General features: G+C 46.9%; 1 protein-coding gene across 1 annotated transcript in view; it reads left to right on the forward strand.

The window, feature by feature from the left end:
- Window positions 1-14,896, forward strand: part of CCDC13 (coiled-coil domain containing 13) — a 35,835-nt gene extending 20,939 nt beyond the window's left edge. The window contains exons 12-16 of the mRNA XM_065050256.1: window positions 1,964-2,047; window positions 3,139-3,267; window positions 6,005-6,159; window positions 10,697-10,811; window positions 11,853-14,896. Of these exons, the coding sequence (XP_064906328.1) occupies window positions 1,964-2,047; window positions 3,139-3,267; window positions 6,005-6,159; window positions 10,697-10,811; window positions 11,853-12,012 (643 nt within the window). The 3' untranslated portion in view covers window positions 12,013-14,896. The remainder of the gene's footprint in view (window positions 1-1,963; window positions 2,048-3,138; window positions 3,268-6,004; window positions 6,160-10,696; window positions 10,812-11,852) is intronic.
- Window positions 14,897-16,779: the final 1,883 nt, after the last annotated feature.

The following is a 16,779-nucleotide window of genomic DNA, read 5'->3' on the forward strand; positions in this document are numbered from 1 at the left end:
GAAGTTGTGCTCTTACAGAGCAAATCTGTATTTTATCCCCTTTTTTACTTCATACCTCTGCTGATGGTACACAGGAAGGAAGCAGGAAAGCGAGGTTGGGTAGTGGTTTTATAGAAGCCACTAAGTGCAATGGATAAATTATTGCTTGTATATGTGGCTAACGTAGCTCTGTCATGAAAATAGCTGACGTGTCAGGTGGGCAATGAACGAGTCTGAAAACTGTTAATAACTTGGTCAGCAGGGCTCACTCCTTCCATTAATTTTAATACGCTGATGAACACTATTCCATTTTACTTTAGTGAATCATCTTTTCCTATCAGGAAAGTTGAAATGAAAAATGCTATAAATACAAACTGAAGCCCCTTGGAGATGTCACAGTAAAAAATCTGTATTTTTAGGCTGCGCCACTTCTGTCTTTATCAGCCTTAACTTGATTTTAGGACTAACCACCCCTAGCCTAGAAGGCAGCTCTGCCCGTTCCACAGTATTAAAGCTTTATCCTCTGTTAGGTGCAGTCTATAGACAAGGAAACATGGGCTAAGTCTACAAGGTCTTGCCTTTAGGCTGCTGAGCTCGACTTCAGCAAACAGACACTAGAATTTTATGTCCCAAGCACATGTGTCATGATTGATAAAACTCAGCCAGACTGGAAGTGATACTTTAGTGTTATCAGCTGACTCCTCGTACAACAGTAATCCTGAGAGATCTTCCTGAGGGGCTCCACAAAGCAGAAGGTTTCAGAAAACTATATAAAAAAACCTTTTAAAGGGCATTTGGAAAGAAGAGTTGTGCACCTTGTTGCAGAACAGGGGTTCGGTTGGTTATGAAAGCGTGCAGCATGGAAACACCATCAAACAAGTGCGATGACCTGTGCGTGTCTCTCCCCATAGATGAGAGTGCTCTGGGCAAGGGTCATAGAATCCTAGAATTGAAGAACAGTTTGGGTTGGGAGGGACCTTCAAAGCTCCCCCAGTGCCCTCCCTGCCATGAGCAGGGACATCTTCACCAGCTCAGGTTGCTCAGAGCCCCGTCCAGCCTGGCCTGGGATGTCTCCAGGGATGGTTCATCCACCACCTCTCTGGCCAACCTGGGACAGGCTCTCACCACCCTCAGGGGCAACAATTTCTTCCTCATGTCCAGCCTGAATCTCCCTCCTTTAGTTTAAAACCATCAACCCTTGTCCTATCGCAACAGGCCCTGCTAAAAAGTCTGTCCCCATCTTTCTCATCGGCCCCTTTTAAGCACTGAAAGGCCACAATAAGGTCTCCACGGAGCTTCTCCTCTCCAGCTGAACACCCCAACTCTCTCAGCCTGTCCTCCCAGCAGAGCTGTTCCAGCCTCGGGTCATTCCTGTGGCTCCTCTGGCCCCTCTCCAGCAGGTCCATGTGTGTCCTGTGCTGTGACCCAGAGCTGGACCAGCACTGCAGGGGGGTCTCACCAGAGCAGAGGGGCAGAATCCCCCCCAAACCTGCTGCCCATGCTGCTGCTGACACAGCCCAAGATACAATTGCCTTCTGGGCTGTGAACACACATTGCTGGCTCATGCTCAACCTTGCATTACCCCCGAGCCCTTTCCCTCAGGACGAGCAAAGAGCAGCAGCAGCCGCTTGCGTGGCCGTGTGCTCAGCTTGAGCCAAGCAGGGTCGGGAGCTATTCCTGCTCTCGAGTTGCTGTGTGGCTGCTCTGTGACATGGAGCTCCTCAATGCTGGGCTGCAGTGCCAGCAAAGTATCCCTAGAAGCACAGAAATCAAACGCTGAGCTAGATTTTTTCACGTAAGGCGTTTTTGCTGCGTGTTTTGGAGTCGGGGAGCAAGCTGAGCTGTTGTGCTCACCCGCTAAGGAGGCTCTGGGAGTCTTTTCCCTACAAGGCAGCACTAAACCCAGACAGCGGAATACGAGCGGAGTTCTTGGAGGGCTGCCTTCTGTAGATCTCAGTGCCTGACCAAACTTTCTTCCTCCCAGCACAGTGTCCAAGATGGGCCATATGCTCGTAGAGTCGGCAGCTACTAAGCCTTCCCTTCTCAGTAACAACATCTCACCTGGAAGGTACGTATATAAACTATCCTAAACAAGGAAGGTTTCCTGGTACATGTGTAAACTTTATCCTAAACAAGGAAGGTTTCCTGATACGTATATAAGCGCTACCCTAAAGAAGTGTGGTTTCCTGATGTGCATATAAACTCTATCCTAAACAAGGTGGGTTTCCTGGTATGTATATAAACTCTATCCTGAACAAGGGAAGTTTTCTGGTACGTATATAAACTTCATCCTAAGCAAGGGAGGTTTCCTGGTACATATATAAGCTCTATCCTAAACAAGGGAGGTTTTCTGGTACATATATAAACTCTATCCTAAACAAGGGAGTTTTCCTGCCACGCTCCTCAGGCTGCTGACAAGTTTTATCCTTGTCTGCCTCCTTTCTATAACAAACAGCTTCTCCCATCGTTCTTTCTACCTGATGCTGCCAAAGAGCTCTGGCACAGGCTCTAGTGTCTCCTTGCTGTCCGTATTTTTTTAATTGATTGCTAGTTTTACGCCTCATAAATCCCATTTTTCCCTTTTCACCCCCAAGCACCAAGATTTCTCCTGCGTTTTGTGCTAAAGGAGCTATTCCTGAATAGTCCTATGTAGAGAGAGGTGGGAGAAGTAATGAAGTCCATAATAATGGGATACAAGGGAAAACTGCCCGTTCCTTTCATCACATATCAGGCATGAGAATGGCCATTGTACTAATGCTGCCTGAAGCCTTTCAGTGGGAGAAAATCAATAACGGGCCATTTAAAAGCTTAGTGTAGCACTTTGGAGAATCCACACGTAGCTGCTTTTACTTTGGCAGCAGCCATGGGAGTCAGTGACAGTGAATTAATCAGAGGTGGAAGTTTGTTTTCAGGGGTGGTGGGAAGAGAGAACATCCCTGTGAAGGAGAAAATCCTTGCTAATAAAATGTTATTTCCACGTCTTTCTATTCTATTTATTGCAATATAGAGACTGATGCTGGGGGGAGGCAGTGAGCTTGACTCTGCCTTCACCTTCAGACAAGTGTATTTTGATATGGTTTTATTCAAACCCTGCCCTTTGTCTCGTTGCTTTTATTCATCAAATGGGAAACAGTCTCTCTACCCTCATGCTGTTTTTAGGCTCGCTGGCGCTGACAGCCCGGACTGGAAAGCGCTGCAGACGCAGATCGTGGAGCACAAAGCCCTGTGCCAGGCGGCTCAAGTGGAGAGGGACAGGCTCCTGGAACTGGTCGCTGTGCTGCAGAAAAGGTAGCGGCTGGTTCTGGCGCATCCTTTGTGGGATGCTGAGATTGCGGAGCACTTGAGACGCGTGAGAGCCTGCAGCACCGTACGCCAGATGCTGCCAGTCTGATCTTTTCCTTGAACAGGGGCTTGTACATTTTTTTCTGCTCAATTTCCCTGCCTAGTTGACGATTCTATTATTATTATTATTATTATTATTATTATTATTATTATTATTATTATTATTATTATTATTTTAGAGCAAAGGACAGGAAAAAAATGAGTCACCATCAAGCTTTCTGCACCTAGATAAAACTAGAATTGGTGCATTTATATATGCCTGGTACAATTTAGGCAGCAAGATTATTAATCAGTAATTATAACACTAATTATAACTTGACTTCTATTCCAGAACCTTTATGCATTCCTTTAAGTTTTACCCTAAATGAATTTCTTTTGGTTGAACTGCAGCAGAGTGGTGATTTTTGTTCCTATTATTTAGTTCAATTTAAGATGATATTAAAAGCCAACTATGCTTTAGGGGGGAAGGGAAAGCAAAATCTTTTCTCTTTCAGCTACTGCTTTTTTTCCCCAGACAGAGACTGTGTATTATTTGATTCCAAAATCTGGATTCCAGCTTGTGCTAAGATATACTTTTGAAGATGTACTATTGGATACAATAGGCACTATCTGCTTGCTTTATTTTACATTAGTTACCATTTCTCGCTTGTCTAGCTTTTCCCATACAATTAATCGCAGTCAGAGAAGTATTGCTTTTTTGTAACTGTGGTAAAGATATCGTTCCCTGTGCTTTTAACGGCTAAATCCTGGAAATATACACCGGAAGAATTTCATTTGTGTTTATAAACCCAGAGGCTTTAATAGAGCTACACAATTAGATAAGGATGGAGGGGTGAGTAGTGGCTGAAATGGGGCTGTCACGAACACAGGATAATGAAGAACACGGAGTCAATGAAATGCACAGTTGCTTGTAAAATGTACTGCAGACTGATGATTCAGCAGCTCCACACTTATCACACATTTATCAAGAGCTCCTGCAGGTAAAGTAAATTTTGCGAGATGGTGTGCAATAACTCTCAGAAGACCTCAGGATAATTTAGCACCCAGTCATATTTCAACATGTATAGATGTAAACAATAAATCAGGCATTCCTCCTCTTCCCCTGTTGGAGTGTGGGTCAGCAAAGCTCAGGTAACACAAATAATGCTTAAGTGAAGAGAGGAGCACTGGGAATAGTTATATGGCTGGGATTTTGCTAGAATTTAGGACTGTATTTCACAATCACTGCGGAGCAGAACATACTGGCGAAGATACTTCATAGTAAAAGGTTTGTAGGATCGGGCCCTGCTGGGCGAAAGGGAAGAGCTAGAGGAACATTTTAATTTAAGTTATTCATATTGGCGGCAGATTTAATAAAAAAACGACTAGTCTTGTCATTTTTCCTCCACTGTTTATCGAACGTGGGCGCTAAGGGAACACCTGGCCAAATGAAAAGTGTAGTGAATTTAGAACCACTGAGAGAAATATAATGTCTCATACCTTTTCACCAGCCTGGTAATTCACAGTCACAGGAGGTCAGAGCTTTGCCTTCAGCTACATTTTTAAGACAGTGATATAATTTTATTATAGGTGTAATAGTTTCTTTTTCCAGTTATGCCAGCTAGGAGGGAAATAAGACTAATCAAGTCTCCTGATTCAGGGAGTAATCAGCTATCTCCCGTGGGGTCAAGAAGCAAATTCTTTTATTCTGCATTATACAATACAGAGAGTCTACAACAATGTCCCCTGTCCCACCTCCGTAGTTAATAGGCAGCAAGAACATTGTGACTTTTATCTATCAAGCCTACACAAGTGCTTGACCTTGCACGTGGTGATTTGGACCTACTCAGACCAGTGGACCAACGTGGAAGGTGAAATCCTGGCCATGCTTAATCCAAGAGGGTTTTACCACAGATTTAAGTGGGACCAGGACTTTTGCAATCATTTGGAATCATTTGCCCCATGAGATGCACCACTGACTGCGCCTGTGGGTGCACAGCACGTTTCTCGTAGTCAATTTTCTGAGATGTTGTGCAGGGTGAATAGAGAAGCACGTTGCTCTTCCCTACTGCACTGCAGAGTGAACCAGCAGTTTCTTTTCCATTCACTTCCACAATAGCATCTAAAGGCCAAGTTTATTCAAAGCAACGTCAAGTTTCTTTTCATACTCGCGCACGACTGACGCAAAACAGCTAAATTCTAGACAGGGTTTTATAAACTATTTTCCTTCCAAATTTTCCCTGAGTGTTTAAGAAAATGCCATTTATTATTCCTCTAATAAAAAAACCTTTCCCTCGGCAATCTGCAGCTTTCCTGCTCATCTGAGTGGTGAATTCACACAAGTAGCCGGTGTTAAGGGATTTAGGCGACCTCCTTTAATGAACCCATTATTTCCAGCTGCTCACAGAACCCCAGAATGTCAGGGATTGGAAGGGACCTCGAAAGCTCATCCAGTGCAATCCCCCTGCTGGAGCAGGAACTCTTAGATGGGGTTACATCTCATCATGCTCTCATTAGTGAATTCTGGTTTGCGAATTTGGAGGATGTCATCTTGAACAATTGTGCTGAGATTTACGCCTTTGGATGCTTGGAAAATTCTCCTTTTCCCTCTGTTGAGAGCTATGAAGCAGGATTCAGTATCAAGACTGACTGATCCCTAATAGTCATGACATAAATAAGCTGAACTACCTTTATTGCCTACTAGGGTGGATGAAGGCAACGAGAAAGTCTTGGAAGCTGAGAAGAGGCTGCAGGAAGAGCGGCGGCGATGCGTCGTTTTGGAACAGCAGCTGGAAAAACTGCAGATGGATCCGGGGAGGAACACGAGTGCACAGAAACCTCCCCTGAGGAGCAAAACAGGTGAGATGGAGCACTTGTCCACAACGATGTCCCTCGTCCCACCTCCGTGGTTAATAGGCAGCAAGAACATTTTGACTTGACCTTGCACATGGTGATTTGGACCTACTCAGACCAGTGGACCAATGTGGAAGGTAAAGTCCTGTCCCCGCTTAATTCAAGAGGGTTTTGCCACGGATTTAAGTGGGACCAGGGCTTTTGCAATGTGTTGTTTTCATGGGATGACAGAAAAAGCCCAGTGCTCTGCATTACCCCCTTGCCCACCGCTGTGTTCCCCTTACACTTCTGCCGGAAAGATTCATCTGAAGGTTAACAGCAGAATTAAAGGACGCATCCCAATTTAAGGCCTGTCAGTGTCTATGAAAAACTATTGCTGGTGATGAAGTAATTAGATCTGGTGTAATTTATTATCCCATGAACATGATAATCTCCTGCTATAAATATGAAAGCCTCACTAGCATAGTTAAAGGAGGAGAATTCATGGTGGATGTTAAATTTTTATTTCCCTGATCAGATCCTTTTATTGCTTAAGGACTCTGACCCTGTAAAGTGTCTAAACCAATAAAATGGCACATATTCTTAGCACATATTCCTAAGGAAACTTTTCCAGTGGTTTCCCTTTTTATATGTATTTTCATAAAGTAAAAATATTTTAAATGCCAGGAGATGAACAGTAGGAATGGGAATTTCAATTTGGCAAATACTAGGGTGCTGTCAGGCTGAATTATGGTCATTAGAGGGGTCACAAGCCTCATCAGAGCCCTTGTACAAGCTCTCAGCCTGCCCCACGCTGAAACCCATGATCTTGGGCCGCGGGGGGACTGCCCTGCAGCTCACAGATGGATGGTGTGGCTTTCCATCACGACTCCATTCAGCACCACCCTGTCTTCTAATGCTACCTCATCGCCTTGGAGCTGACCTGCACTATGATCTCAATAAGCAGTTAGCTCCTTTTCCACCTGCACTGGTGTTTTGTTTCTCCTTAGATGTGAGTCAGGCTGAGGTAAGAAGTGCTACCGGGACTGCATTGTGTTTCTTCGCACCTCCCATCGCAGTGCTCTTGGTCTGATCCGTGTTTGACTATAAGATCTCTCCGAAGCACGATCATGATTCAAGAAATCACTGCCCAGTGGAGAAGGGTTGTTGGTTGATAGCAGCTGAACATGAGCTAGTGTGTGCCCAGGTCGCCAAGAGGCCACCAGCATCCTGGCTGGTACCAGCACTGGTGTGGCCAGCAGGCCCAGGGCAGTGACCGTCCCAGTGCTGGGACCTGGGGAGGCCAAACCGCCAATCCTGGGGTCCGTTTTGGGCCCCTCACACCAAGAAAGCCCTTGAGGTGCTGGAGCGAGTTCAGAGAAGGGAACGGAGCTGGTGAGGGGCTGGAGCACAAGTGTGATGGGAGCGGCTGAGGGACCTGGGGGGTTCAGCTGGAGAACAGGAGCTGAGGGGAGACAGGGACACAAAGAAACGGCCTCAAGTTGCGCCAGGGGAGGTTGAGGTTGGATCTGGGAACAATTTCTTCCCCAAAGGGCTGTGGGGCATTGGAACAGGCTGCCCAGGGCAGTGCTGGAGTCACCATCCCTGGAGGGCTGGGCAGACAGAGATGAGGTTCTCAGGGACATGGGGCAGTGCCAGGGGTGGGTTAGGAGTTGGACTCGGTGATCTTGAGGTTCTTTTCTAACCAAAATAATTCTATGATCCTGTGTTGTTGCTTACTGGGATCTTGGTTCCTACAGGAGAGGCTGGGTCTCCAGTCTAACATCTACACGGTGTTCAGGACCTCGAGGGAAGTGCTGCCGTTAACCCACCCAGCATACAGACAATTAGATAAGTGGGAACAGGATTCAGAGGAGACTTTATCCTCAACAGGGACCGAATGAGCTTCAAACTACTCTTCTCTGTAAAATATGGGTCTGTTTCGTAGAGCAGAACTGTTGTGTCCTTAGAAAGAGCTTCAGCCAACAGTGACTCATTCTCATGTGTTTTTCTGCAATCACTGATTTTTAGAGCTCTCTTACCTGTATTACCCGAGAGTCTGACAGCACAAAAAGTACTGCAGGAAAACTTAGATCCGAGTAGAAACCTTGTGCTTAGAAACAATGTGCTGCAGCCTTTGGCCTTCAGGATATAGGACATTCCTCTGTATAGAGAGCTCCGCTTAAATTTCCATTGCAACCTCAAAGCGACAAACTCCCCAGGTCCTGAGCCATTTTGGTCAAGTTGTTGTGCTGTAGTAACAGTTTAGTAACTCACCTCTGGGAGACTGATGTGTCGTCGCTTGTTCTTGCCGCTCTGACAGGTTCCTTCTTACTAAATATTTAGTTCATTAATCTTGTCTGCTTAAGGACTAAAAGCAAATGTAGAAAAGAATTGACATTTAGACTAATAGGAAGAAATCCTCTCTTAAGTCCGTAAGATGAGTACGTCACAATCTATTTCTCCGTCCTTCTTTGAAGAGAGCTCAGCCCCTTGTGATGTGCAAAACGCTCTGGAGTTTGTACAAAAAAGTGAGTCTACAAGTCCGTAATACACCTCTTCAGCAAAGCATGTAGGTTATCTAAATGCTTTCATGCCAGATAGTTGATGAAATAAGAAGGGATGAAAAGCCTGAGTATAAAATGGAGACTAGAGAACCCGCTAATTAACATAATATTTTCTTTTCTTTCTGAAAGTGCAAAATTGGAGAGAGCTGATCTAATTGCTAATCTGATGTTTCTAGTCTCTTCAATTCAAGGGAAGTAGATAATGATGCTGAGTAGCTAGAAGCGACCCAGTTGTGTTTGAAAATTATTCATGCTTTTCATTTTTTTTTTAAAGTCTTATCCAAATTTCTAATTAGCAAAGAATAATCCCAGTGGAGAATAGGTAAGTAACAGGTTTTCCTCAGCCTCCAGATCAAAAGCTTTTCTTGGTTATACAACATCGCCTTTTCTTCTCATGTGTTTGTCAGAGTCCAATACTCCCTGACCAGGTTCTTTCAGATATTCCACATGAGGAGGATTTAGTGTTTCAATACCAAATTTACTTCTTTGGAGTTATTTGATGTGATGTGGCATTTTAATTTGGAAAAGTGAGACAGCAATGTAGTGGAATCACAGTACAAGCACAATAGAGCAATTGCAATATACACTTGAATCGCAGCACAAATGTGATTCCCGTTACCGGCCCAGATGTTCACTGTGACATTACTGGGTGTCCCCAGCTGTGGAAAGGAACACGTGGGTTGAAGCCAGGTCAAACCTGTTTTCTTCAAAGTTAATTTTGCTGCTTGTTTGATTTTTCTACTCTGAACCACATACGCCTTTCTCTCAGGTTGGTCTGGCTGCCTCAAGGTAGGGGGTGAATAATAGAGTCATAGAGTCATTTCGGTTGGAAGAGACCTCAGGATCATTGAATCCAACCATAACCCAACTCTAGCACTAAACCATGGCCCTGAGAACCTCGTCTAAACACCTTTTAAACCCCTCCAGGGATTGTGACTCCAGCACTGCCCTGGGCAGCCTGTTCCAATGCCCGACAGCCCTTTTGGTGAAGAATTTTTCCTAATATCCAATCTAAACCTCCCCTGGTGCAATTTGAGGCCATTTCCTCTTATCCTATCACTTGCTACTTGGAAGAAGAGACCAACCCCCTCCATGCTCGAACCTCCTTTCAGGTAGTTGTAGTGCTTCCTGTTGATTATTTTAAAGAAGGCCATTTACATTATACTCAACTGTTTTAGCTGTTTATCGACAGCAAAGGTCAACCTGCAGTCCCCTCGCTGCTGGGACCAGTTCAGCATCCTCCTCCTACCCGCTGCATTCCTTTCTGAGCTTCCTGAGCACGTTGTTCCTGCCTCTCTTCTCTGAACCTTCTTCCATCGTATGGGTTCACTGGTCCATCACAGTTTTTTGCTTCTCCAATGCCAGCAGTAAATCTGAATTCTGTTTTCTCCATAACCCTGAAAAATGTGTTTGTGCCCATTTGAAATGACGGGAGCAATGCTCCATGTTTCGGGTAAGCCTTTATTTAGAAAGGCTTTCCTGATTTACAACCTGAGCTTGAAGCACACGTTGAAGTTTTATAACCTATGTTGTGTTTATGCTGAGGATCAGAGCGCTTTACAAAAGCTGTTTCGGCGTGTGCCACACGCAAACTTTATCACAGGCAAGGAAGCAACAGTTGTCATAATATTAAGTGAGGATGGAGCCAGGCTCTTGTCGGTGACAAGCAATGATAGGACAAGGGGTAATGGGTACAAGCTGGAACACAAGAGGTTCCACTTATAGATGAGAATAAACTTGTTCCTGGTGAGGGTGGCAGAGCCTGGCCCAGGCTGCCCAGGGAGGTTGTGGAGTCTCCTTCTCTGCAGACATTCCAACCCGCCTGGACACCTTCCTGTGTAACCTCATCTGGGTGTTCCTGCTCCATGGGGGGATTGCACTGGATGAGCTTTCCAGGGCCCTTCCAACCCCTGACATTCTGGGATTCTGTGATTGATTCTGTGAATGAAGACGGTTGCTTGTTTCACTAAAACTTGGTTTTGTGATTAAACCTCCAGGCCAGGCCGCCGGTCACTCGAGAGCCGTCGTGCTGCCGGGTGACAGACCGGAGCTCTCCGCAGCCCAGCTGGCCAAGCTGCCGCCCCCGGCGCAGATACAGGAGCTGAGCACCAGGTCGGGTTTCCCTTCCTCCGTGTCTCGTTACTCGCGGTAGCTTAAACCAGCTGCTGGGATGGTCCCTGCACCCGCTCCTCGCAAGACACAACCTCGCGAACTCCTTAGAAATCGCAGGTCTTGTGTTTTGAGCTGGTCTGTGTCATTCTTACACAAATTTCCTGATAATTATGGAGATACCCAGAACTGTTAAGGTAGTGCAAACGGTAAGCAACACAAAACATGCACAAGGACACCTCTTTTTTCTCTTTTTCCTTTTTCTTTTTTTCTTTTTTTTTCCTTTTTTCCTGTTTCCTTTTTTTTCTTTTTTCTTTTCCCCTTTTTCCACTTTTTTCCTTTTTTCCTTTTTTCTTTTTTCTTTCTTTCCCTTTTTTCCTCTTTCCCTTTTCCTCTTTCCCTTTTCCTCTTTCCCTTTTCCTCTTTCCCTTTTCCTCTTTCCCTTTTCTTCTTTCCCTTTTCCTCTTTCCCTTTTCCTCTTTCCCTTTTCCTCTTTCCCTTTTCCTCTTTCCCTTTTCCTCTTTCCCTTTTCCTCTTTTCCTTTTCCTCTTTTCCTTTTCCTCTTTCCTTTTCTTTCTTCTTTTTCTTTTCTTCATTTTCTTCTTCATTTTCCTTTTCTTCTTCCCCTTGTTCTTCCTCTTGTTGTTCTTCCTCTTGTTGTTCTTCCTCTTGTTGTTCTTCCTCTTGTTGTTCTTCCTCTTGTTGTTCTCCCCCTTTTTCATCTCCCCCTTTTTCATCTCCCCCTTTTTCATCTCCCCCTTTTTCATCTCCCCCTTTTTCTCCCCCTTTTCCTTTCCTTATGCATTGATTGCAAGCTTATTAGCAAAAATAAAATTACAATCTTTAACAAAACACACCTTGGGCATCTAACACTCTTTTCTATCTCAAAGAGAGGAGGAACAAGTCTGCTCCTTCTCACGCCTCTCATAAAATTAACAGAGAGCGTGTGTTTCATTGTATTCTCCCCCAGAGCTGAAGCGCTTGTTCTAATTTGCTTTGCAGCCCCACAGCTCACGGGGAAGTTTTCCTTTTGTTTCCTCGCAGGCTCGTGACGCAGCTGGATGAGAATGAAGCTCTAAAGGCCACTTTGGAGGCTACTGTGCGAAACAGGGAGGAAGACTTTAAACTGTATCAGGACACAATGGACCAAGTCAAGGATATTTTTTTACAGGCCATTCGGCAGCAGAAACAAGAGGGGAGTTAAGCAAGCTATTCAGATTTCTTGGGACTGCAAAGCAGGGAGAGCCCGGGCGTTGTGCCCGTGAGTTGAGATGCGGTGGCAGCGCAGCTCTGCAGCCTCAGATCCCGTCATTTCTGTAGCGTTTGCAGAAGAGGGTGAGAAATGGAGGTGAAATACAGGAAGGGTGAAGGTTTTACATGTCAGCAAATTCTGTATGTGAGAGTTAGCGCTCAGACCGTAAATTGGTGCAGTTCAGGGAGCTGCAACTCTGCGGGGTGATTTTTGGGCAAAACCTCCTTAGTTCCAACAGAATTTCCCTCGAGAGGGCTCGATATTCAATATGCTGCTGCGTTTATCAGCTCACGAAGGAATTTGCTGTGCAGAAGCGATACCGGCTGCTTTCCAAAGCCGTGCCAGGAACAAACCCAGGTCTGTTTTTATCAGCACACTGATACCTGTCTCTGGGTTTCTGTAGCACTTCAGTGCTGAGAGAGTGGATTAGCCTGGCCTGTGAATATCTGTGAGTGAACTTCGGGGGGGGTTTCCCTCATTCCAACCTGTTTCTTTGCTTGAACGTACTGGCAGCAGAGTTTTCTGAAATGGTTTCCGCTGAAAAGGTGGACTGTGCAGATTACCCCTGCAAACAGTCAGACCTACCTCAAATTGAGCTCATTCCATGCAAAACTCACCATCCGGGTTATGAATTCCTTATTTCTGCGTCTCTGCGTTCATCCGTCAGGTTCTTGCCGACAAAACGCAGGCATCGCTGCAGCAGCAAGGGGACTTATGGAGACGCTGAAAGCCTTTGCATCGCTGTCCTTTCCTCTTGCAGCATGGGGAGAACACCAAGCGCAAACTAATAAGGCATTACCATGCAGCTGCCAGCGCCGAGCCGGCCGTGGGGGTTACCAAACCGAGAGCTCGTCATTTTTGCATAGCACTGCTTTGTTTCTCCGTTGGAAGCCTTGAAAGCTCTTCTTTCTCCACTTTGCTTCCTCAGCGTGAAGTTTGTCGGGCTTTAACCCCACAAAGCGGATCTGTGGACGGACAAACTGCCGCCCCCTTCCCCAGGTTTGCGTCCTGACTCCACTTGGGCTGAGATGGGGCAGAATGAAAAAGAAAGCGGAGCAGGAGTTACTCCAGATGCAATGAGGGTGGTGTCACCCTCTCTTTTTCCTGCTTATGTCTCTCTTTGAACAGTTCATGGGGTCCCTGATATGGGAGGTCACGGAGTTGAGGTTAAGCTCGGCCTATAGCTCGGCAAAGCTGTCAGGTATCTCGCCAAGAATATGGTTCATTGCCAAATTCCTCCCGCTCACCTCGCTGATAGCATCAGAGGAAAAGGCATCTTGCAACCCTCAGTCTTCCCAGCAACACGAGGATTCATAAATCCCGGATCGAGACACAGACACGGTCTCATCCAGGCGAGCTGCGGTTTGTTTCTGTTCATCTTGATTATGCAGCATGAGGTAGAACAGATGAAAGAGACCAGCCCACCTTGGACAGGTATTTTACAGCAGCGAGCGGATCCCTGAGCTGTGGAGATTTTGCTCCGCAGTGGCTGCTGAATTCAGGCTGGGAGTTTGCAGCTGGACGTTCTGATTTCGCTGATACAGGAGTGCGAATCAATAACATTTTCACATGGAAAAGCACAGGAGAGGCAACCTGCCATCCTTTCTAATACCCGCGCAGGTTTGTGAAGATCATTCAGCAAAATCCTTCCTGGGGTGGCTGTGGATCAACCCATGAGATGCAGAAAAGAATCTGGGAGCACCTTATGTTACAGGACATGGTGCCGACCTCTTCTCAAGTGCTGCAACACTCATTTCTTTAAACATATGCATCTTCTCTTTTCTCTGCACAAACACACAGACCACCAGCCACAGTGATAAAGAATGAACCAAGATACTATAAAATAGTTTATTTAGAGAGCCTGTGCCTGTAATTTAACTGTTCCTCATGGAAAAGTGTGACGTCTCCCATCACAGAGCAGTGGGGGGTCTGAGCACAGTCCAAATTGCCCAGCTCTTCCCAGTTTTCACCTTAGTTTTGAAATAAATCCCCTTTGCGCCCCCACAGCCCTGCCTTTGGATTCTCCCTGTGCTGACTCTTGCAGCGACCGCTTCCCCGTTTTCAAGGTACGAGACCAATTTTCATGTCGTTTTGTTGCCCTGACAGATCTTGGATCAGCAGCCCCATGTGTCCCAACCCATCACCCAGAGCATAAAAACAGTTAAAATACTTTTCTCTGTGCCTGTAGAAACCCACACAGCTGCTCCTCAGCCACAGAATCACCCCAGCGCGCTTGATGTCTTGTTTGAGCTACAACATGTATTTTAGGGATGTAACCGGGCTTGATCTGAAACCTCCCACAACCCTCTGCTTTCCGTGGAATATTGTCCTCGTGGATAATTACCAGCTGGTTAAAAATCCCCTGTTTTGATTCTTGTTTTAATTTCTCTGGCCTGAGTTTGCAGCCAGTCACTGTTACCCCTTTCTTCTCCAGATAAAAGTGGTATGAGTACCCAAATTTCCTCGCTGGTGCTGCCTTCATCCAGTATAAGCTCAGCTTTCTGATACGCCCTGCGTTTTTTCAGTCTCTCCTTGTAGCTAATGGTGCTGACAAGGTACTGGTGACAATGGCACAGGCTGGTGGATACAGTTAAACCATGAAGAACAGTGTAAGATTAATTTTGTTGAAAGTATTTGAGGTTGTGGACACTCCTTGTTAAGGTTTGACAGGTTTTTAGCCCGTGTTTGCTGAGAATACGAGTCCTCCGAACACTTAGGCTGAGCCTAAAATTGTCTCTGACGCTGGAGCGGGGCAGAGCCCTTCCACAAAGCATCCCGAGGGATGCGGCTGATTTTAAAAGCACAAAACCACTGGGAATAAATGACCTTTAATGAATTGCCATCGTTTTCCTTTCAGCCCATTTTGAGGCGTCTGCCTTCGCAGAGGGGGAACCGCAGGGGTGCAGCTTCCCAAACTGGCCGTAATGTGAATTAAGTCGCATTAGGGTGGTTAAATATAGAGGGTATCGACACAACCGAGCTCTCCCTGCCCTGGGCTGCGCTCGGACAGGTGGTGGGGGATCAGCTCAAAGCCAACCCCGCTGCAACGGCTTCGATTTACAGCCGTAAATTGGGGGTGCAGGTGGTTTGTGCCCTCCCCGGAGCTCCCAAGCAGGATGGAGGTGCAGGGAGGAGGGGACAGATTTTGGTCCCCTGCATGGGGACGAAGCCATCGGCAAAGGGACATCAGGAAAGCGCTTTGCCAACCCCTCCGGCAGCTGCTCCTGCCCTGCAAGCCCAGGGCCACCGTCCCGCGTGCGACAAAAGGAATGAGGTTCGGCTTTAAATGGAAAAACACTCTGACAGAGCCCCTGGGCTCTAAATTAAGCCAAGAGGGGTATTGAGTTTCTCGCCTCATCCTCTCCCGCTCTGAGCCGGCTGCTCCCGGGGGACAGGGTGGCCTCGCTCACCAAATGCCACCTCAATCCCCACGCGTCTCTGCTTACAGCTCCCAAACCCGTCTGCGGGAGGGGGGTGAAATCCTGGGCTTTGGAGCAGCTTGTTTGTCAGCGAGAAGAGTTCTCAGCGTGGAGGGGGGCCATCCTGCTGTGGCGGTGACCTAATTGGGGCATTTTCACTGAAACAGAATCGGTGACTCACAGAGTCGTTTTGGTTGGAAGAGAACCTCAAGATCATGGAGTCCAACCATAACCCACCCCTGGCACTGCCCCATGTCCTGAGAACCTCATGTCCGTCTGTCCAACCCTCCAGGGATGGTGACTCCAGCACTGCCCTGGGCAGCCTGTTCCAATGCCCCACAGCCCTTTGGGGAAGAAATTGTTCCCAATATCCAACCTCAACCTCCCCTGGCGCAACTTGAGGCCGTTTCTTTGTGTCCCTGTCTCCCCTCAGCTCCTGTTCTCCAGCTGAACCCCTCGGGTCCCTCAGCTGCTCCATCACACTTGTGCTCCAGCCCCTCACCAGCTCCATTCCTTTTACTGAGGTGCAGAGTCCAGGGTTGTCCCAGCAGTTCTCTGCCATTTACAGTTCAGTCCCTGTCCCTGTCTCCCCTCAGCTCCTGTTCTCCAGCTGAACCCCCAGGTCCCTCAGCCGCTCCCATCACACTTGTGCTCCAGCCCCTCACCAGCTCCGTTCCCTTCTCTCCACTCACTCCAGCACCTCAAGGCCTTTCTTGGCGTGAGGGGCCTGAAACTGAACACAGTGAGAAGGAATCGCAATGAGGTGCTGAAGGCAAGTGGGCTTTGATCTGAGGCTGGGTTGTCTCTAACAGGTGGTGGGAACCTTCTTCGGAGTTCAGCAGGAGGTCTTGGGACCTTTGATGGGGTTGGTGTGTGTCATGGAGGACAGACAGAACCATTCTAGGCGTGCTGAAAAGGGTTCAGGGGGTGACGATGGATGAATGTATGGATGGGTGGGTGGAGGGATGTGTGGATTGATGGAGGGATGGGAAAATGGATGGATGGATGGAGGGATGGGTGAATGGATAGATAGGTGGATGGATGGATGGGTGGGTGGGTGGATGGAGGGAGGGATGGGTGGGTGGATGGAGGGAGAGATGGGTAGATGGATGGGGCACACATCCCCCTCTCCTGAGCCATCCTGCCAGCAGGGAGATACCTACTGAAGTTCTGTTGGGTTTGGCATGTTCCCAGTGACACATCTGCATGGGGAACCTGATGGGGCAACCTAATGTGGTGTAAAACAACTCGTGTGGGGTATTATAACCCTCTCTCCTTCCAGCTCACCCCGTATAGAGCT

The sequence above is a fragment of the Columba livia genome, chromosome 2 (genome assembly GCF_036013475.1).
Source record: "Columba livia isolate bColLiv1 breed racing homer chromosome 2, bColLiv1.pat.W.v2, whole genome shotgun sequence".
Lineage (NCBI taxonomy): Eukaryota > Metazoa > Chordata > Aves > Columbiformes > Columbidae > Columba > Columba livia.